Raw genomic sequence first — 23000 nt, 5'->3', positions numbered from 1 at the left:
CTCAGAGATTATAGTCTTTCCATTCCTAAGCTACGCCTGCATAATACCATGGTCGTAAGAGATGCAAGTTTCCCAGAACTAGAGAAGAAAGGCTGTAGCCCACAGCAGGGGGTTGGAACTGAATGGCCTTTAAGGTCCCTACCAAACCAAACCCGGAGTATCAGTTTTGTGATTCTAAGAACTTTTTTCATTTATTCTCAGGCTTTCCTTATCTGTTGTCTTTACTTTTAACTGTTGCTGTCAATGTTTATATTTTAGTGCTTTTCTGAATTGTTCCCATATGCTGCAACTTTTACTGAAGTTGCCCATGTGTTTCCAGGTGGAGGATGCAGGAAGATACACGTGTTTGGCATTTAGCCCAGCAGGGGATGATGATAAGGAATATTTAGTAAGAGTGCATGGTAGGTTTGAGGAATATTTATTTCCTAAATTAAGCTGTAAACTATGAAGGTGTGTACAACATGTAACAGGTTACTTATTATTAAAAAAGAAATATGTGTTTTGAGAAAATGATATTATGCTTTATGATAATTAACATTTCTCAGTAAGGTTAACTCCTTTGACATGCATTAAAGAGGGAAAGTTTCATCTGATACAATTCATGCCTTCTGTTGTAAATAGGCTATAGATATTTGTATTCTGCATCTTTGTTCAGCTGAACTGAATTTATTCTATTTACAAAAAAGTATAAAGTATACTGATACCCTAAGATCTTAGTTTTTCATTAGAAAAGTACATGTATATATATATTTAGGATACATTGAATGTAATGTCAGTAAAGGCAGTATAAATAGAATTTCTGCAGTTCTACGGTGTGCTTCAGGTTTCTTCTTGAGGGTTGTAACTGCCATGTTTCATGATGTAGAGTTTATTGAACTTCTGTGGTCTCTGCTCTGTCTGGCTTTGATGCTAGTGCCCTTGCTGAGAATTGATTTTAATTTAATTTCTGTTGCAGTAGTTTCCAGTATGTGACTTAAAAAACAGTTTCACGTGGTGTATTTAACACAGATATTGTAAAGTAGTACTAAATTGTGGCACTGTAGTTTTGCCTTTGTCTTAAATATCAAGAAGTAAAATGCTTTTTTTAAAGTATGGTTTTAATGGTAGTTCATAACTGTGGTGTTTATTTTTCTAAATTTTTGTAACAGTTCCTCCTAATATTGCTGGTACCAGTGGTCTGCAGGACCTCACTGTGTTGCAGAACAGACAAGTTATATTGGAATGCAAGTCAGATGCCGTACCACCTCCTACAATCTCGTGGTTTAAAAATGGAGAACTTGTAGAGGTATTAGCATAACATTATTCGTGTTAGTCTGTCGGACCTTTTATTTTTTACACAGTGCTGGACTTTTCTTACTCTGCTCACTTTCCCCTCCACTGCAGTCAAGTTACAGTGCCTCAAATTCAAGCTGAGTTGCCCCAGTACTAATACAGTTAGTCCTCCATGAGTACCTGAAGCTAGCAAGCATGTGAAGTGGCCATCCCGCTGTTACTTGTTCTTTTTTCCTTTAGGGGGATCCCTTGCTCCTCCTGGATCCTCTGAACAATCCTAGAAGCCTTTGGTATACTTCCTGAATGGCTTCCCAGGAAAGGTAGCTGAGAAAAGACTACACTGTATGTTTCCTTTGGGTATATTATGCATCCTCATACTCTAGTCGCATTTAGGAAGGAATTACAATTTTTTATGTTGGGGAAAAAAAAGAAAAAAGGAAAACAAGAAAAAAAAAACCAAAATGTGTTACTAACCAACACAGTTTTGTATCAAATGCATCCCTTTCACTGATAGTTCCAAGTAGTGTTGTATAGGGTATAGAGTCCCTGGTGGCTGAAAGAAAACTAGCAAGATTAGGACAGCTTTAGTAGAATGGTGGTGTTTTTTTGTTGTTTTTTTTTTTTTTTAATTTATCATCTTTCTTAGGATCACTTAGAAATCAGATTCTTTCTGACAGATCAATTTAAATTCAGTTATTAATTCAACTTAATTTTCCCTCTATTGATCTTAATTTATTAATAAAGAGAAAACAAATTCTTCTTAATTCATAAAACATAACTCATATGTCTCCCATAGTTGTAGTCTATCAGTTGTCTTCATTCAAAGGCCTGCTACTGTGCAGTACCTGTGAGAGCCCATTCCTCAGGCTCTTCCACTGCTGTAAACTTAGAAGAATAAAATATTTGTGGAAGTGGCAAGAATAAGGTGAGCAATCATATATTACTAAGTGCTGCTGGGGAATAATACTACCTTGCATATCATACAAAAACTAGACAGAAAGAAATGTAAGAGAAGTGCTCTTCCCTTGATTTCCGGGTGCAGACTTTTTTTTATGAATGTAAGTTGGAACAAGGCCTGGAAGTTATACATGAATACTTCTACCTCAGTCTTTCTTAAAAAGCTAGTGTTTTAAGCAGTACTTGAATTTTTTTTTTTTTAATTCTACATCTTCATTAATTTAAACCATGAAAAGAAGCCACTTTTAGAAATACTTAACAGAAATAAAGCAGTGGAGCAACACCATTATGGGCCTAGATACTCAGCTGAACACCTCAGGTTTGACTTATGTAATATTAGATTTTTTGCTTCAGAGATTTGTGTTTGTTCTTGAGGACTGAAGCATCTTGGTTATGCAGTTTGACTAATTTCCCCCCTTTTGTTTTATAACAGTGTAAGGACATTCTGTACACTGAGCTCTTCTCTGATAGTAATCTCGAAAATAATGCTGTTATAAATTTTGTCCAGATGTGGGCCTCCTAATTTATCAGTTGTACTTTACGAAGCAGATGTAGTTTTATTTTGTTCACTACCATCCATTCCATCCTTCAGCTCAGCTTATATTTATGTGTGCTCCAAATATCAGGAAAGCATTAGTGTCCTCCTAAATGCCTGACTGTTTTCTCAACCTCAAAAAAGTATAATAAGCTACTATTTGTGAGCGTCTGGGAAAGAATTCTCCCTGGCTATGAAAAGACAGGTGCTCTGTGGATGCTTATACGGCATTTGATTCCCCTCACCTTGGAAACACTGAGGTTTCACAGTGACAAAAGGTGACTGGAGGTCAAGATTCCAGACTGCAGTGTTTCCTCAATTTAAGCTATCTCTGCTTTTTGAAACAGCCCTTAATGGGTGTCTTTCCTTCTGGTTTTTTTTTGGTTTTTTTTTTTTTCTTTTCTTTTTGTTGGTTTGTTTGTTTGTTTTTCTGGTCTTCCACTGTGTTTGAAGTCAACACTAGATCTTGCTGTGTTCAATAAAGTAATTGTGCAGCACCACTACCTGCTCTAACAGAACTCTAGGAAGGTTTAGTTTGGGACAGCTTTGGTGGTCATAGTCCTTGTACTCTTCATTGATTTGGAAACATATGCAGAGTGTTATCGAAATAAGTAGGTAGGAGTGTCTTGACCTAATCTATCTTTATCTGGACACTACAAGAATTGCTGAATTTGTATTTGTATCATTTCACCTTTGAGAGGCCAATACTGCTGGTTATGCTACATCTGTGGTGATGCCTGGTGTGAGACCAGAGCACTTGGATGGTAGTGCAAAGCAGTGCAGAACTGGAGATATTTTACTTGTATGCGGTGGTTTCTGTCTACAGATCTCCTAGTCAAAAGAGCAGATGGGGATGTCAGCTTTGAATGTTATCCAAAGTTCGTGTTTGTTCTTTGTTTCTTTCTTCATTTTCTTTTTTAAATTTTTTTATTATTATTCAGTCAGGTTTTCGAGCACTTATATTTGGTAATGCTGTCAGTTGTTCATTCCATTCCAATCCACTCTAGTTATATTTAAAAAAAAACTTTGACTTCGAAGGGCTGCTGAGCAGCTGCTCTAGAGTCATTGTAGCACTCAAAAGTGTCATGCTCTCCAATCTACAAATCCTGTCTAGTAAACTTAGAAGGCAAACTTTATGCTGTATCCTGTCTGGTCAAGGCTGAAAAATTTGAAGAACAGTGTAGAGAAACTGGTATTTTTTCTGCTTGTACTGTGCATAGATTTCGAGGAAAAAATAAGAATCATGTGCTATTCATTGCCCCTTTTCTATAAAAGCCTCCAAGCCCTTTAGCATAGTAACCCTAAAAGACATCTTATTGAGGCACAAATCCCAGTAAGGTTTTCAAGTTATAACCACTAAGCAACGATAACTTCTTAGAATTTGTTTTATCCTATTATCTTCATGGCTGTGAACCAGCCATGCAGTCCTCTGAAGCAGTTAAGCTAGCAGTCCCCTGAATTAACCTCAGCCTTCTTTCATAGCTGTTCTTACTCTGCACCAAAAAAAATGCTCAATCTTTAGAAAAAGAACAATGGTAAAATTAAATCCATCTCTCTTTCTCTTCAGGGAACTCCTCGAATTCGAATCCTATCCAATGGGCGATATATGCAAATCAATAATGCTGACCTCGGTGATACAGCAAACTATACATGTGTGGCAAGTAATGTTGCAGGAAAAATGACCAGGGAGTTCATGCTAGCAGTACATGGTAAAGTCATGGATCCATTCTTGTGTGTTCTGCTCTTTGCGTGATATTTCTGCTGGGGTTCAAACGGGAAGAAAGCATTAGAAGTCTTTTTTAACCAAGCACTGGCCACTTAGGCTGTATCTGAACTAAGGGACCAGGTGTGTTACCTCATGTGTAACCTCATCCCAATCCACAGATGTCCCCCTCACTGGGGGAGCAGCTGGGGACCCTTCACAGCTCCTTCTCTGGCTAGCTATGTTCCTGCTACACGTCCTGCCTTCATCCTGTTTTAGCAGGAACGTTCGGCTCAATGGTCTCTTGAGGTCCCTTCCAAGCCCTGCAATTCTGTGATTCTGTGATCCTGGTTCAGAGGCAGGATATGTTCAGACTAAAAATGCAGATCCAAGACTGAGAGGTGCTCCTTGACAAATTTAGACAAACTGTTAAAGCATTTCACTGGTATCCTGGGGGACTTGCTGGTTTCATCACCAGTTTTTCAAGTTACTTGAAAACTGCGGCTTCTCTAAAGCTACAGGTGGGCGATGGTAGGAGTGCAGGGTTTGGAGGGCCCTGTGCATCCCAATGCCTGACCTGTATTGAAATAAGCCTGGTGGTACTTCTTGAATTTCATTGTAAACCTATCTGTTTTCTCAACTGTAGACTGATGAGAAGCAATTCTATTCTCACACTAAAGATAAGAAACTTTTTCCCTATATCTGTTCTGTTAATAACTCAGTCATATATGCTTCCATTACACAGAGTCCCTCCAAGGCTGTAATTTACTGTACATTTAAAATTCTTGTTTCTGCTTAATTTAATTACAACTCGGATATAATTTCAGTCTTATTCTGTTGAATTAAATGTCATAAGCTCTTCTGCAATTTAGCTATATGATAATCCTTGCAGTAACTACCTAAAATGATGTTTAAAGTGCTTTGAAGACAGACTTTGTTTTTTATTCCATACTGAGTCACAGCAAATAGCTTGTACTACACACAATGTAACTTATTTAGAGAAATTTATTGCTGTTGTTGCAATCATTCCCATTGTTACATCTGTTTACGTGTGTCCAGTTTCAAGTAGTGCAGCCTAAGAGTTCTTTTTCTGATACCATCTGGGATTTTCCCTTAACAGTGGCTCCAACAATTCAAAGTAGCTCTCAGACTGCTGTTGTCCATTTAAATGCATCTGCTGTTCTGGAGTGTAGTGCAGAAGGAATACCAACCCCCAGAATTACATGGAGGAAAGATGGGGCTGTTTTTAATGGAAACAATACAAGGTATTGTCCCATAGTCAAAATAAGTATTCTTCCCAGTTTTTAAAGAATACACCAGGTACATAAAGCTTAGACATCCAGGACTTGTAAATGAATTTTGGTTTCACAGCTCAGAATTGCTGTTCATACTTTCATTTCAAATAGACCCAAATATGAAAAATGCAGTGGTAGAAGTAGTGGTTTGGAGAAGCTGTTGTATACAAAAGTAGCAGTACAGAGGATTTCAACCTTTTATTGTAAAAAATTAAAAAGGACAAAAAAAAAAAAAAAAAAAAAGATTTCGAACAATACATTTTTTTATATTGAAGTTTTTATGATGAAGCTAAGCAATGTCATGCAGACCAAAAGCTCCTTGAATATCCTTTCTAATTTGTGATATGGGTAAAACTTTATACATATGGTCTAACATCAACATTTATTATAGTAAATGGTTTCTGTCTTCTGACTGTTTGGGGGGAAAGTAGCTAGACATTTTCTAGAACTGAGCAAATGCTTAAGAATTCAATAATATTTCAAAGCAAAAATAAAATTACAATTACATACTTTTTTTTATTAAATGAATGTATACAAATAAAATGTTCTGGACATCTGCAAATCTGTCATCATGTATGTAGAAGCACGGTGTCAATTTGATTTTATAACTTCTGTGAAAAATGGATGTGCTGGGAGACAGTAGCCATGATAAGTGTAATAAATGAGAAAACTGTAGGTGCCCAAGTTAGACACCGTGTCTTGAGACTACTGTTGTGCAGCCTATGTCATCTGTGTCTTCTGCCTTGTCAGGATAGCTAATGGTTCTGTTGATTGGGTGGTGGGGGAAGAACTATGTGGCTTTGTTTCAGATATTCCATATTAGAGGATGGATCTCTACAAATCCACTCGGCACGTGTTGCTGACACAGGAAGATACGTCTGTATGGCAACTAATGCAGCCGGCACAGAGCGCAAACAAATTGATCTGCAAGTCCTTGGTAAAAGTTTTGGTTTTAGATAATCATACATGTTTTCACAAGTCTGAAGTATGCTTGTATCATTTTTCCTGTTCAGACTGATACACTTGGAAGTTATGCTCTTTTTCAGTTACTCTGTTTTGTTTTGTTTTGTTTTTAAATGGGAATTTACAACCCAAAAGTTTATGAAAAGAAAACATTTTTTTTCCTTGTTACCTGTCGTGTGCACAACACCTGGAAATAGAAAGACTGGACACATCCAATGCTTCATGTTTAGTAGGTTCATTACCACCAAATTACTCTATTTATAATAAGTAAGTAAATGTGTTCAGGCAGCGCAGCTCTGTATATAGGTATGTGTGCATGCGTGCAATTATTTTGAGTAATTAGGCTTTGTTTGTTTTTAGTGCCTCCAACTATTGCTTCTGGACGTACTAATATTACAGTTACTGTAAATGTGCAAACCACATTGCCCTGTGAAGCCACTGGAATTCCCAGGCCAGCAGTTAGCTGGAAGAAGAATAGGCATCTGCTTACTCTTGACCAGAACCAGAATACTTACAGGTGAGGGATGTTTTCTTTTCACTGTGGGTTTAAAATTTATGAGGATTACCTTGGCACTTTAAAAACTATCCATACATAAATGTAATTTTATATAGCCAACAAAATTTGTTGTCTGATTACTTGAGAAGAAAAGGAAATATTTCACTGGCTTTTACTTTCTTCTCTTTTCTTTGTTCAGACTTCTGTCTTCAGGTTCCTTAGTAATCATTTCCCCCACTGTGGATGACACTGCTGTCTATGAGTGCTCTGTGTCAAATGATGCAGGAGAAGATCAAAGAGCAGTTGAGCTCACTGTTCAAGGTAAAGGGGATATCACTTTACAGGTGTATGGCACCTAGAACTTCTTTGGGATATACCAGTGCTAGGATGAGACTTTTGTTTATTTTATGATATCCTTAAGTCTTTGGTATTGCTAAGAAAGTATCTTTCTAGAATTCATAACAAATGAAAATGGACTAACAACACTGATATTTGTTTTTAGTGCCCCCATCCATAGCAGATGAAGCCACAGATCTCTTGGTAACAAAGCTGTCTCCAGTAGTAATTTCCTGCACTGTCTCGGGGGTTCCTGTTCCCTCGGTTCATTGGACCAAAAATGGCGTAAAGTTGCTTTCCAGAGGAGATGGCTACAGAATTCTCCCTTCAGGTACTGTGCATGGCTGGAGTCCAGATACAGAAAACACTAGCGAAGGGGACTGATTATGCACATCTAGAAGTAATTAATTAGATACAAACAACTCCTTAAAAAAAGGAAATACTTTATTTAAAATAAAAATATAGACCTCTTAGGAAGAGTGCTGCTCTGTGGATGCAGGGTACTGCTGGGTGCTGTAATGCACTCTCTCTCTGCTGTAGGTGCTGTTGAAATTCCTGCTGTTCAGTTGGCACATGCAGGTCGGTACACCTGTGTGGCCCGGAACACGGCTGGCTCTGCTCATAGGCATGCCACTCTTCATGTTCATGGTAAGGTGTGAAAAGAAAACGTATTATGTCAGAAAACGTTGCCTGCATAATACATGGCTGTGCCACAGAGTAAAGATGAGCACAGATTGGACTGTCAATAGAAGAGCGCTTCCACTGAGCTCTTCATAAAGATGACAGAATCCAGCTAGCTGTTGTTAATTCAGCCTTCTTAGGCTTTCAGTTACGTAATTTAAATGTCTTCTGTATTTTCTAGCCTTGAAAGTTTACCAGTTGGCATTTTGCCTTTCATTTTGTTCTACAGAACCACCCATCATCCAAATTCAGCCAGGGATGCTAGATGTCATTGTGAACAATCCCATTCTGTTACCATGTGAAGCAGTGGGAACACCTCAACCCGTAATAACATGGCAAAAGGAGGGTATCAATATAATGACAACAGGTATCCTCTTACAATCTGTAATTCAACTCGATTTGCTGGAATTCAGAAACTTTCTCTCTGTTTTGTGAATGTCCAAATTCATTCTTTTTAAAAAGAAAAAAGAAACTACCATACTTTGCTTACATTTGTTTCAGGAAACAGTTATATGGTTCTTCCCAATGGCAGCTTACAGATTACAGAATCAACTGTTGAAGATGCTGGCACTTACACGTGTGTTGCTCAAAATCCAGCTGGCACTGCTTTGGGGAAAATCAAACTGAAAGTTCATGGTAAATAAAATTCTAAGCTCTTGTAGTGATTTATAGACAAGAAATTCATGCATGTTTTCTGTTTGCAAAAACTAAATAGAAGCAACACAACAGGTCCTAATGCTTTCCTATGTGATGTGACATGAAGTAGAGCCCAGGATGCTTATTCCCTTCTGGTTGTCTACTTCAGAATCAACGTATGCTTTTAGGCTTGTTTTCACTGAGAATTCCATGTTTCTTACATCATCTCAATCTTTTCTAAATTTTCATAATCCTTTTTCAGTCCCTCCTGTCATCAAGTCCCAGCCAAAGGAGTATGTTGTTCCTGTTGATCAATCTGTCACTCTACAGTGCGAGGCTGAAGGCAACCCTGGGCCAGAGATCAGTTGGCATAAAGATGGCCAGCAAGTAACGGAATCCATGAGAAGAAGAATCCTTAGCACTGGGGCGCTGCAGATTGTGCTTGTGCAGCCTGGTGACATGGGCCGTTACACATGCGTAGCTGCAAATGTGGCAGGGTCCAGCAGTTCCAGCATGGAACTTGTTGTGCAGAGTGAGTGTGGCTGTGTGGAAACAAGGTGTACTATAACAGCATGGACCTATGGAGGGTGAGAAGCTGGGATGTAAGGGAGAGGTTCAGGAAAATGGTGCTATTTGATCTCTGAATTTTATTGTTTTGTAGTATTCAGCCAGTTTCTCAAACTCAGGATGAGCATTACATTCCTTTAAGTCAGTTTCTTTTTTACTGCATGTATTTCACACACTGTGGCATGCTTAATAGATAGTCATTGGTAGATACAAGAAACAATACAGAAGATCCAGATTTCTTCAATCCAGTATGGTATGTTTTTACAGAAGAATGAACTTTAAAAGATTTATTGAAATGCATACGTATTCTTTTTACAGCTCCACCCAAGATTCACAATAGGGAGGCACATTACACGGTCATGGAGGATTCCCGTGCTGTTCTGGCCTGTGTGGCAGATGGAATTCCAACACCAGTAATAAACTGGAAGAAGGACAATGCACTGTTAACAGAGATAGTGGGAAAATACAAGACTGTGCCAGGTGGAGACCTCATTTTGGACAATGTTGTTGTAAGTTCACTAAATTTAAGATGTGACTTGACTAGCTTGGATGTGATGCAACACTACTTCTCTTCATTTTCACCAGTTTATGGGTTAGTCTCTTATTTTGTTTTCTTGTTAATATTTCAAAGTCTTTGTAAATGTTTCATTTTCCATTGTTTAGTAAAATATCTGCGAAAAACTTGTAGTCATAATTTCTCAGAATGGACGAAAAAAAGTGTAAGGTCATCTTTCAAAAACAGAGGAAGCAAGAGTTGAGATTAACTTTTCTACCAAATGCTATTTCCAAATGTTTTGATATTGCACTGCCATTACAAGCTGTAAGATTGTGTAAGATACAGCACAACTGAAATTTCCCCAACACTTTTTCTTTCAGCCTGAAGATTCTGGCACTTATACCTGTACTGCCAAGAATGCTGCTGGAGAAGACGCACATTCTGTCACACTGGTTGTTCACGTACTCCCAGCTTTTACTGAACTGCCTGAAGATGTAACTTTGACTAAAGGAGAACAACTTAGATTAACTTGCAAAGCAACTGGGATACCTGTGCCCAAAATAACTTGGACTTTTAATAATAACATCATTCCAGGTGGGAAACAGTTATTGGTCATTCTACTCTAGATTTTTCCTTTCGCAGCACTGCGATTGATTTAGCATAAAGAAAAGAAAAAACCTAGAGCTAATAAACTTGTTAGGCGGTGATTGAGTGTGGAATAAATATCTTAAGTATTATGCAATAGTGTAATTAAACTGCTCCTGAGACACAGCTGCAAGAAGGATAATTAAGAAATTGTCCCTATTCTATAGCCAATAATGTAACACATTAAAAACACACAGTATTTGATTACATTTACTCAACATCCAACAACTAAAACTATTTCTCTCAAGTATGAAGAAAGTCTCAGCAGTGCAAAGAATACAGATGCACGAAGCTTCAAATTGAAGGACAACTTTTGTGAATATGTGCACAAGGGGAAATTATAACTGTGACTTTTCTGTGCAATTCTGAGTCTTAGAAATGAAATGGCACGATGCCATTTCTGCTGAATAGCACTTTAATTCATAGAATTATAGAATCATAGAATTGCAAGGTTGGAAACAACCTGCAAGATCATCGAGTCCAACCATCCTCCCATCACCACTGCTACCGCAAGCACTAAACCACATCTCACAGCTCCTCATCCGAATGCCTCTTGAACACTGCCAGGGACGGCAACTCCACCACCTCCCTGGGCAGCCATTCCACTGCCTGACCACTCTCTGAGAGAAAAAGTTCTTCCTTATGTCCAACCTAAACCTCCTCTGGTACAACTTGCCATTTCCTTGGGTCCTGTTCATTGCCTGGGAGAAGAGGCCAAACCCCTCCTCATCACAACCTCCTTTCAGGAAGTTGTAGAGAGCAATGAGGTCTCCTTTGAGCCTTCTCTTCTCCAGACTGAACAATCCCAGCTCCCTCAGCTGCTCCTCATAGGACTTGTGCTCCAGACCCCTCACTAGTTCAAACAGTCTTAAGAAATATCAGCTTAAGAAATATTAGCTATTGAAATGCATATGTTTAAAATCATCAAAGTAATCCTTTACTGTGTGTTCTCCCTTCAGCACAGTATGATGATGTAAGTGGACACAGTGAACTTGTTATTGGAAGAGTATCTAAAGATGACTCTGGTACCTATGCATGCACAGCAGAAAATGAAGTTGGCTCCATCAGAGCTATTGGTTTTGTGTATGTCAAAGGTATGTATGAATAACAGCAGTTGTGATCACTGTCAGAGTTTCCTGCAGCCATGTTCATATTAACAGAGAATCACAGAATCATAAAATTTGATTTGGGTTGGGAGGGACCACAAAGATCATGTAATTCCAACCCCCTGCCATGGGTTTGTTGCCACCCAGCAGATTAGACTGTGCAGAGGCCCATCCAGTCTGGCCTTCAGCACCTCCTGGGATGGGGCATCCATAATTTCTCTAGGCAGCTTGTGGCAGTGCCTCACTACCCTCTCAGTAAAGAATTTTGAAATACAACTGTGGGCTGCAAGCACACACTGCTCATTTGCATCAAGCTATTTGTCCACCAGAATGCCAAATTCTTTTTCCACATGGGTGCTCTTCTTCTCTCAGTCTGTACATTTGTCACATGTTATTTGGTACCTGGTCTTTGGATGAATGGCAACAAAATAGAAACGGATTGAAATTCACGTTTTGTCTTAAAGTTAGGGACGAACAATTCCTTTGAACCATTCCATTCAGGGTATTTTATTTTGACTCTACTATTTGTATGCTACCAACTGTTTTTTTAGAGCCTCCGGTCTTCAGAGGGGATTACTATCCTAGCCGAATTGAGCCCTTGGGTGGTAATGCTGTGCTGAACTGTGAAGTCAGAGGGGATCCACCTCCAACCATCCAGTGGAGCAAAGAAGGAGTGGGCATTCAAATTAGCAAGAGGATCCGACAGCTTAACAATGGTTCTCTTGCTATCTACGGCACTGTTGTGAGTCACTGGTCTGTTGTGATGTGTTTTTGTGTTGCAGTTAATGATTCCAGATCATACTGTTTTGAAAGAGTGAGACTGGATATTTAATCCAGTTTGCTTTACCTTTAACAAATATTCATATAATTCCCTCTAGAATCATACTCAAATTACTGTAACAAAAACAAAAATAAGGATACTGTCATTTCCTTTAATTGTCAGAAAGACTGTATCTACATAACATTATGTGGTGTATGAGATCTTGATGATACCCAATTAAAAGGAAATTTTGTTTTGAACCTTTAAAAGACCTTGGGTTCTGCCCATTCAGATCAGCTGAAAAGCAATTGCAAGCCTTGTAACATCCAAATTCCTAATAGAAATGACAAGCCCCTTTCCCCATGCCCCATGGCTGTAAATCCATGTCTGTATTTTAGAGTAGTTAGAAACAATAGCTTCTTTGGAGCTATTTAGGAAAAAAAGATATCTGGTTTGAATTAAAGAAAAAAAATGGAATAATTGCAGTAAAGATAATTTACAGTATCATCTATTAATAAAGGTAATATGCTTGCATACTGTAGAATCTAACTGTGCCTCTTTGAATTCAGTGTATGCATGTTGTACTGCAGATTCACTTGCATGAGGTAAACTGAAACCCTTGTTATATCCATGTGGGTACATGACTATTTGCCTTTTGTTCTTTAGAACGAAGATGCTGGTGACTACAAGTGTGTGGCAACCAATGATGCTGGTGTGGTGGAACGCAATCTAACACTCACCCTTCAGAGTAAGGCGCTAAATGATAAGCTTCATGCCATTAAATCAGAGCAGTAATCTCCCTTATTGCAGTAATCTGCAGTATTTACAGCTCCCATTGGTTTTGAAGGTTGAGCACCTCACTATTCTTTAGGTTGATTAATCTCATCTTTCACTGTTAGTAATGAAGCTGACAACTGAGATCAAGGAAGGAAAGCACATGGACGATGATGTAGCTTATTCATGGGGATGAGCTGGGGATGAATCACCTTCTGAAAACGGTCCATTTCTCTCAGTTGTATGTAGAACTGGATTAAACTAGACCGGACCTTTAAATTGAGAAAGTTACATGAGAATAATGCCAATATTTTATGTTTTACAGAAATAATATTTTGGATTTTTTTTTCTACTGGTTATAGAATTTTTTCTCTGATGGTTGAGGTAGTAGACTCAAGCAACCTGGATGTGTGCATTATATCTCAGTTGCCTTCAGGCCATGGTTAGTAGCATCTTTCAGCAGATTTTTTAAAATGTAGTATAGGAAGACTCTGTCCCAGTCCCAACTTTGGCCCTCAGTTTGCTACACATTAAAAACAGTCTTATCAGTGTTGTTTTAACTTGTGTGTTCTATCATTTGACAGTAGAAGATCAATGATAATAATCTGTCAAAATAAAGAGACTAGGTTGTTTTGCCCTTTCTGACCAAACTTCTAATACTTACTATAATGGAAGAACGTACCCATGTGCTGTTGCCTAAAGCCTTTCTCTTTCAGGTCCTCCAGTCATCACCATTGAGCCTGCATGGACCACTGTTGAAGCTGGTGGTACAGCAATGCTGAACTGCCAGGCCAGTGGAGAGCCCCCTCCAGCCATCAGATGGTCCCGCCAAGGTCATCCACTTGTGAGCGATGACAGGGTGACTGTCTTGCCTAATGGCTCCCTGCATATCACTGCAGCACAGAAGGAAGATACATCTGAATATGAGTGTGTAGCAAGGAATCTAATGGGATCTGTGCTTGTTAGAGTTCCACTGACTGTCCAGGGTAGGTGCACAAAATACAGGGCAATAACTTTCAAACTAGTAGATTCCAGCATTAATTGACAGTAACAACAAGACTTATCCCTTCCATGTACGAATTAGGTGTATGTTAGACCTGTTCTGAGATGTCTTAGTGGGTTTGTGCTTCATGTTGTTGTGTTCCTCTGATTGCACTCATCTAGTTGTACATAAATAATAATGAAAGATCCTGAACTTGATGCCATCCTCAGAATGTATATAATCATGTCTCTGAAGAAAAGCATTTAGGAACAGAAACTATTTCAGAGCATCTGGGGTGATCTCTGAATTAATAAATTTCTGCAGTAGTGAAGGCATGAAACAGGTTGGATTTCCAAGCATGGCCTCTGACATACATTTTGTTCTTTCCTCTCTCAGTCTAAGAGCTGTCATCATAAGTACATGTTCCCAACAGAGCACATTTTTCCCACTGCAGAGCATGGTGGATTTTCGGATTGGCTTGAATGGCAACCTTGCAGCGTAACATGTGGTCAGGGTGTGCAGGAGCGCACTCGTAGATGCAACAACCCCCTCCCAGCAAATGGTGGGAGACCATGTGAGGGGCCTGACACAGATGTGCGCAGCTGCCACAACAAGCCATGTCCAGGTATTTAATAGACTGATATTTTTAATTTGCCTTATGTCAGGTATCTCAGTAATATACCATTTTCACCATGGACCTTCATGACAGATGGATTTTTCTGACAGGTTGAAATTCATCTTGAGTTTTGTGGAAAGGAAATATATGCACACACAGTTTTCTGTTTGTTTGTTTGTTTTAAAGTATTTTAATTAAAGCTGAAAATTTCTGTTTCTTAGTTGATGGCAACTGGTCCGAATGGGGGCTTTGGGAGGAGTGTTCAAAGAGCTGTGGAGAAGGGAACAGGACCAGAACCAGAACCTGCAGTAACCCACCAGCCCAGCACGGCGGGAAGCCGTGCAATGGCAGTGCTGTGGATTTCATCATGTGCAAAGTTGGGCCTTGTCCAGGTAAGAGAACGTTATTGTAGAATGGGCTGTGTAAGGGGCTTTTTTTCAACAATTTCTTTCTTTTCCCTACTCAATAAAAATGCTGATTTTGTTTTTGATGTGTCCCATCTGCTCACAGAGTAGCATTTGCTACTCTAAACCCACCCCACAAAACCTATTAAAATGGAAAAAATAAAGGCCACATAAAGCACACTAATTAGAATTTAAGAAATTAGTGGTACTTCTGCTTTTAAAATTTTCAGTCACATGTGTTTCTCCTAGCTAGCTGCATGTTATGGTTTCTTTCCTGTCTTGGTACTACTTACTGCATTTGACAGGATGTAGTTTATTCATAGCCTGTCACTGCTGGCACGTTTCCTTCTGCGGAGTTTTCATTATATGGATTTTTCCCATTCTCCTGGCTTTGCTGCCGCCACGAAGTTAAGTGTCCATCCACAGCCTGAGATTCATTTCTGTAGATCTTGGTAACAGAGTCATTCTGACCTCTGCTTGCTGGTACCCACCAAAGGCAGTGTGCCAGGCTTTTGCTAGCATGCCCTTCCCAGGCTGAGACCTTTGGCCTAACACAGGGCAATCACATCCACTTAACACCAGATGTGATCAAATCATTCTGTTCTGCTGTTCAAAGGTTCTAATCAGGTGAGGAGATACATTCAGGAAATGGAAAGGATCTCTATTTTGGAAACTTCTCATCTGGTTCAGCTGTTGCTCGAAGCAAAGGTTTCTTAAGGGCTTATGCAGAGTATTTTATTTATTGATATTTCAAAAGGTAGTGGATTTTTTGTTTTGCTTTTGTTTGTTTTTATTTATTTTGTCGTCGGCTGTGTAGCTGTAATGTCAAGTTAAAGCAGCTGTATGGTTTAAACAGTAGTGTGGCTGTGCTGACTTCGCAGTTGATGGTGAGTGGAGCTCCTGGCTTCCATGGGGCCCATGCAGTGAGAGCTGTGGGAAAGGCACCCAGACGCGGCTGCGGCTCTGCAGCAGCCCCCCTCCCTCACATGGTGGGTCCCACTGTCACGGGCCTGATGTGCAAAGGCAGGTCTGCAGCAAGAGGCGCTGCCCAGGTAAGATATGTCAGATAGAAAGAGGAGAAATGGCAGTTTCCAAATTCTGCTTAAGTTATATCTAATGCTTTTCAGTTCTAAAACTGTAATCCCTGAAAAAATTCCATTCAAGCCTTCTATTTTCAGAGGTCCCTCCCAGTCTTCAGCATTCCTTTGTAGACCTAACATGTGGGATTTCTTCTCCAGTCCTTGCATCTCCTCCATTACGCAGCATCCTGAATCCTTGGCTGTTACATTACAGTCTGCCCAATGCGGTGATTTCAGGGTCTACTTTATGCATGAATATCTATAGATAACGGAATGGCTGAGCATGAGGACTCAGTGATCCCTGACCATGTATGTAGCAGGACCACAACTTATCTACAGATCGTGCTGTTCTCCAGCTTTCACTCCTGAAAATCCATATGTAGAAACCCCTGTGTATCTGATATGTTCTACAGGGAGGGTCAGTAACGTACAGCAATCAGTGGCACCCTGATGTAACTCTAACTCACTTTATCTCCAACATCAGAGGCTGTAACTGTTCCTTGCTGTGCCTTTCTCATCAGTGGACGGAAAGTGGGCCCCGTGGGGCAGCTGGAGCGCCTGCACTGTGTCCTGTGGTGGAGGCAGCAGTCAGAGAACACGCCAATGCTCAGACCCAGCCCCACAGTTTGGAGGTCACAGATGTGAAGGAAATGACATACAAGTTGATTTTTGTAACAGTGATCCTTGTCCTGGTGAGTGCTTTCAGTTAAGCTGCTTGTCCACTTGATGGATTTGTAGGGATGGATGAGAGGAAGGAAGACCTCCACAAATCACATTTGTACTCCCAATATATGCAGAAAAATCAGGGAAGAGGCAGATGGCAAGATAATCTCTCCATCTCTAAGTAATACTGGAGCATTTTAAACACTTCTTGGGAACACAAACCAGCAGCAGCTGGTGTATTATCTCCTGCAAGACTGTCTGAGGTCTTCTGTCAGAGGTCTCAGAAACTCAGAATCACATAGTCTGGAAAAGGCCTGGAAGGTCATCAGTCATCAAGCTGACCTGGTTGTGCACTTCTGTAAAGTCACAGCTGTCCAGGCACAAAGTACTACAAATCTGAACTCTGCAACTCACACCGTGATCTGGTGACTTGCTCTGTTAGTGAGATGCGCTGCATGTTTTCTGCATTAGTCACCTAATGAGCTGTAGTGTTCTGGAGTTGGTTATTACACACCAAGAAATCACTGAATGCTGGACAAGATAACTTGATCTTAAGTCTGGCTTTTGCTTTTTGTTTACGAAAAAAAAATAGGTTATAGGAATATAGGAATATTTTCCTACCTTGAATGTCTGTTTTTATTATGTACTATTAAGGGAAAGTTGCATAAAATCTGACATTTATTTTCACAGTTCATGGCAGCTGGGGCCCTTGGGGCAGCTGGGGAGCGTGCAGCCGCTCGTGCAACGGCGGGCAGGCAAGGCGGTACCGGGGCTGTGACAGCCCTCGCCCCAGCAGTGGCGGCAGGGCCTGTGCAGGGGCTGACATGCAGATCCAGCGGTGTGGCACTGACTTGTGCCCTGGTGAGTGCCTCCATAGTGCTACACATCACACAGGATGGATGTGGGATGGTTGTGCTGTAAGAGGAATGGGGAACATTCCTTTCGTTATTTGCAATTTCATACAATGTAGAAATCCAACTCTCATTTTTTTAAATGACCATCACTTACCATGATTTCCTCTTTCACATGCTAGATTTTACCAAAATGAGTTAGAATAATCCTTAACAGGAAAAAGTATATGAAAATCTCTCGTAAACCTAATAATTTTGCTTTTGCTTTATGGTAAATACAGTTTTTGAGGCTCCCAGCAAACTTCCATAATTTATTCCAGGAGCAGGGAAGGATGCTAAGTCCACGTGGTTTAAATCAAATTATGATCAAAGCAGTTAACTGATTTATTAACACAAGAATCAGTGATCTTACACATTCAGGATCAGTGCTGGCAATATAGGATATAAACCACTATGCTAGAGACTTACTAAACACCCACAAATGTTTAAGCTTCCTTCCATAATTCACCCTAGAAAAGGGTTTTAATTAAATTACTAATATTTTTAATATAATAAATCATTAAATCCCTCCTCTGTGCATACCCCCATACCTTCATCATGGAGGTAATGCAGTAGCTTTGTGTGTAGGTGTGCCACTTCAACACCCTGCTGACCACCACTGCGGTAAGAAAGCCCCTGACCAGGCCTCACTTCACCCCCAGGTTGTGGGTATGCGGGGGCTTGCTGCATCCTGCAGTCACTCTTCTGGCTTGGTGCATGCTGCTCACAGTGTGCAGGGGAATAACACTCCACTGGGAGGTGATGAGACCAGTGGGACAACTTCTGGCAGCACCGAGCTTAGTCTGCTTTGGCTGTTTATCCTCATCTTACGTGGGTTTCTCCCAGAGCCACAGATCTTCATGCGTATTTTTACTTCTCTGGTGACTTAGGACCAGTAGGAGCTCAGCACTCACCACCACACTGTCCCACCTCAGAAGGAGACAGGGAGAAAATAAGATGGAAAAAAAATCTTGTGGGTCTTGTGGGTTGAGATAAGAGCAGGAAGATCACGACCAATTACTGTCGTGGGCAAACAGACTTGGCATAGAGAGATCAATATAGTTGGTTGCCAATTACGTAATAGCAAACTAGAGCATTGAAAACTAAATCCAGCTAAAAACATCTTAGCTCCATCCACCTTCTACCTCCTCCCTCCAGATAGCACAGAGGAGCAGGGAACGGGGTTCTACAGTCAGTCTGTAATTCTCCATCTCTGCTGCTCCTCTGTGGTCTGCCCCTGCTGCACATGGGTGCTGCATCCACGCACGGATGCCATTCTTTCCGAACTGATCCCATGGGCTTCACACAGGCTGCGGCTCTTCAAGCACTGCTCCAGCTTGGTTCCGTACCTTGGGATGTAGTCCTTCCCAAACTGTTCCAGATCATGTCTGTACACGGGGCCCACCCTTCGGGCTCTGCTCCAGCACAGCCGCACAGGCGGCAGCTCGCCCAGCCCTTCTGTCCCACCGCTGCTCGCCCAGCTCTCTCCACGGCTGCAACTCCGGCCTGGGGCTCCTCCTGCAGGCCACATCCGCTTGCTGCACCGTGGGCTCTTCCATGGGTTGCAGGGGACGACCTGCTCTGCAGCTGGAGCTGGCTCTGCTCTGATATAGGGCAGCCTCCCCTGCTACCAAAACCTTTCCATGTAAATCCAATACTACTTTTCAAACTGATTCCACTTTACTCAAAAGTTTCCTGGTATTTCCCTGGTTAATATTTAATTTGGCTGACGATTATGTGAAACTGTTATTGTTACCTTCTCCTTGTCAGTTTTGAGCAACTGTCAGCACCAACTGATTTAAGTCCAGATCTCCATCTCCAGATGCTCTGTTCATGATGTGTACGGTCACATTCTCAGCATGTCAGCCATTGTTATTGAGGCTGTGCTTTGGAGGCTTCTTCCCTCCCTATGTAATATGGCCAAATCTAACTGATCTCTTGTGAGCGCTTGGATCAACAGAACATGTTCTCTTTATTTTTGAGATCTGTGGTTTGTTTGGTTTGTTCTAATCTTCCATCAGTTTTTTACCCAGGCAGTTTCAGATAATTCTTTTTAAAGAATGGTGCTCCCAAAGCTCTGAGCAGTTGGGTTGTTCCTCTAGTGAGAGACAAGCAGAAAGGACGATAGGGGAGTCAGAATATTGACAGCTCTTCTGTGTGAACTGGTTTTTGATGGATCTGCATACATTTGACTGTGCTTCTTAATCTTCAAATCATAGAATCACCAAGGGTGGTAAAGACCTCCAAGATCATCCAGTGGATGGTTACATCCACCTACAGTATTTCTCTACAAAACCATGTCCTTTAGTACAACATTTAAGTGTTTCTTAAACACCTCAGGGACAGTGACTCCACAGCCACCCTGGGCAGCCGACTTCAGCACCTGACCGCTCTTTCGGAGAACAGATTTTTCTTTACATTCAACCTGAACCTCCCCTGGCACAACTTGAGGCCGTTCCTCTGTTCCTATTACTAGTTATATGGGAGAAGAGCCTGACCCCCACTTCGCTACAACCTCCTTTCAGGCAGTTGTAGAGAGCAATGAGGTCTCCCCTGACCCTCTTGTTCTCCAGCCTAAACAATCCCAGTTCCCTCAGCCGCTCCGTGTAAGACTTGTGCTCCAGACTTCTCACCAGCTTAATTGCCCTTCTCTGCACATGCTCCACAGTGTCAAAGTCATTCTTGTAGCGAGGGGCCCAAAACTGAACGCAGCACTCGAAGGTGTGACCTCACTACATAGGGACGGTCACTTCCCTGCTTCTGCTGGCTGCGCTTTGCTGATACCAGCCAAGTTGCCATTGGCCTTTGTGGCCACCTGGAAACACTGCTGGCTCATGTTCAGCTGAGTGCTGACCAACACCCTAAGGTCAATTTCTTCCACACAGTCCTGCAGCCACTCTGCCTTGAGCCTGTAGTGATGCCTGGGGTTATTGTGGCCAAAGTGCAGGACCTGGCACTTGGTCTTGTTGAACTTCATCCCATTGGCCTCAGCCCAGCTATCCAGCTTGTCCAGATCACTCTGTATGGCCTTCCTACCCTCAGGCAGATCAACACTTTGTCCCAGCTTGGTGTCATCTGCAAACTTACTGAGGGTGCACTCAATCCCCCCATCCAGATCACCAATAAAGATATTAAACAGGACAGGCCCCAGTACAGACCCCCAGGGAACACCACTTGTGACCAGTTGCTAGCTGGATTTCACTCCATTCACCACCAGTTCTGTGTAGCCTGATATTCTCAGGGGCAGATGCAGAGAGGCTGGCAAAAGGAATCCTTTACAGAAACTCTTGCAGAGGGCAGCTGGCAGAAGTTGGGAAGTGGGTGATTATATGTCCCTTCTTGTAATACTATTTTTTTTCTTTGTCACAAAAGCATTACTGATGCAGCCTAAAATGTTTTAAGTGAACTTTCCTCATTTTCTCTTTCTTTAGTGAATGGAAACTGGGGGCCATGGCAGACATGGAGCCAGTGCTCTGCTTCTTGTGGCGGAGGAGAGCAGACCCGAACACGCCTGTGCAGGAATCCTGCCCCACTATATCATGGCCATCCTTGTCCTGGAGACTCCTCCCAGATATCCAGGTGTAATAGTCAAGCATGTCCTGGTGAGTTCATTTTCTGCCTATGTGTAATGGGAGTGTTGTGAAAGACTGCTGCACTCCTAATTAAACTGGCTCATTTTCTTGACTTACATCTCCTCTGCAACTGCCACTGAATAAATTTGTTGTTGTTGCAACCTGTTATGCAGCACTGGTGTATGCTCTTAAATAATTGCTGCTTTTCAGAGATGTGGATATAAGGCAGTTCCTATATTACTGTGCATGTATCTCAGATCATATATGAACACCACACTGTTACCTGCAGGTTGCGAGCTTGACTGTTGCAATTAATGTAGTAATATAAGCAGAAATACCCACATGGGCAATGTTTCTGGCTTTTCTCTCTCCCATAATATCAGCCATGGTGCTTTTTTTTTTTTTCCTTCATTCCTTTCCTCTCCTGCACAGGTGGGCCTTCACGTGCCCAAGGCAGCATCATTGGAAACATTAACAATATTGAGTTTGGAATTGCTTTCCTGAATGCCACAGTAACAGACAGCCTGAACTCTGAATCTAGAGTAATACAAGCAAAGATTACAAGCATCCCTCGGAGCCTTGGTAGGCTTTTTACTACTTTTTATCACTTTCATTTTTTCTAGAACCAGGTTGAATTCTGTGCACTGTTAGTTTTCACTACTTCATTTTATCAGGGGTCACTGGAGAAACTGATCTAACTTTTCAGACCAAGAGAGGAAAAAGGAATCTTCAGTACTTATTAATATTAATATTCTAAAAATATCTGTACATCCTCTGAATTTTTCATAGTTTTAATCTTATGAGTTACTCACATTTTAGATTATATTCTTATTGTGGCTTCATAGTCAGCTCTTGCTGATGGGGGGGACACTTAGCCTTGGGAAAAAGCCCTCAGATATTACATTGGATTTCTTTCAGGTCCAGCACTAAGAAAGCTTGTTTCTATTCTGAGCCCAGTCTATTGGACAACTGCAAAAGAAATTGGAGAAGCAATGAATGGATTTACGCTCACTGGCGCGATATTCAAGAGAGAAACCCAAGTCGAATTTGCAACAGGTTGTTACCTGTGATGCACCATCTCTTTCCAGCAAACGTGATAGATACGGCATCCTTTAAAAGAATCTCATCACCAGTGCTGAATTTTGATTCTAAATGCTTATGCTGCTATTTTCTGAATGCCTGTGGCTTTCAGAGTTTTAAATACAGCAGTACAGAGTTTTAATTGAGAGCACATAATGCTTATGTTATAGGCATGGTATGCTTTATAAAAATATTAGCATGAGATAAGTGGTCAAGCGATCCAATTCAGATAGTCCTTGGCTTACAGGCTCCCTAGTTAGGATGCTTTATAAATCTGCGTGCTTTTAAAATTCACAGGAGAGGTTCTGCGAATAACTCACATTGCCCGGGGTTTGGATTCAGACGGAGCCTTACTGCTGGATGTTGTTGTGAATGGCCATGTTCTGCAGCTGCAGCCACTAGCTAATGTTAACATGAAGGTAAAGCCACTCTCAGATACCAGCCTTTTCTCTTTCATTGTTGCACACTTCCTCTCTCATCTGTATTAAAGAGG

At 41.0% G+C, this 23000-nt stretch overlaps 1 protein-coding gene across 1 annotated transcript in view; it reads left to right on the top strand.

Annotated features, from left to right (window-relative positions):
- HMCN1 (hemicentin 1) overlaps positions 1-23000 on the top strand; it is a gene marked incomplete at both ends in the record, with an annotated part of 182094 nt that overhangs the window by 144719 nt on the left and 14375 nt on the right. Inside the window, 27 exons of the mRNA XM_079535866.1 lie at positions 320-401; positions 1149-1285; positions 4332-4473; positions 5587-5731; positions 6571-6698; positions 7085-7241; positions 7420-7541; positions 7723-7887; positions 8097-8204; positions 8467-8604; positions 8739-8873; positions 9136-9405; positions 9759-9949; positions 10317-10530; positions 11541-11675; positions 12239-12429; positions 13114-13195; positions 13938-14207; positions 14658-14828; positions 15041-15211; positions 16105-16275; positions 16824-16994; positions 17656-17826; positions 21287-21457; positions 21860-22009; positions 22346-22483; positions 22805-22926. Coding sequence (XP_079391992.1) covers positions 320-401; positions 1149-1285; positions 4332-4473; positions 5587-5731; positions 6571-6698; positions 7085-7241; positions 7420-7541; positions 7723-7887; positions 8097-8204; positions 8467-8604; positions 8739-8873; positions 9136-9405; positions 9759-9949; positions 10317-10530; positions 11541-11675; positions 12239-12429; positions 13114-13195; positions 13938-14207; positions 14658-14828; positions 15041-15211; positions 16105-16275; positions 16824-16994; positions 17656-17826; positions 21287-21457; positions 21860-22009; positions 22346-22483; positions 22805-22926 — 4248 coding nt within the window. The remainder of the gene's footprint in view (positions 1-319; positions 402-1148; positions 1286-4331; positions 4474-5586; positions 5732-6570; positions 6699-7084; positions 7242-7419; positions 7542-7722; positions 7888-8096; positions 8205-8466; positions 8605-8738; positions 8874-9135; positions 9406-9758; positions 9950-10316; positions 10531-11540; positions 11676-12238; positions 12430-13113; positions 13196-13937; positions 14208-14657; positions 14829-15040; positions 15212-16104; positions 16276-16823; positions 16995-17655; positions 17827-21286; positions 21458-21859; positions 22010-22345; positions 22484-22804; positions 22927-23000) is intronic.

The sequence above is a fragment of the Tetrao urogallus genome (assembly GCF_951394365.1).
Source record: "Tetrao urogallus genome assembly, chromosome: 5".
Taxonomy (NCBI): Eukaryota; Metazoa; Chordata; class Aves; order Galliformes; family Phasianidae; genus Tetrao; species Tetrao urogallus.
The sequence above is the reverse complement of the archived record's forward strand: the minus strand, read 5'-3'. Positions and strand labels throughout refer to the sequence as shown.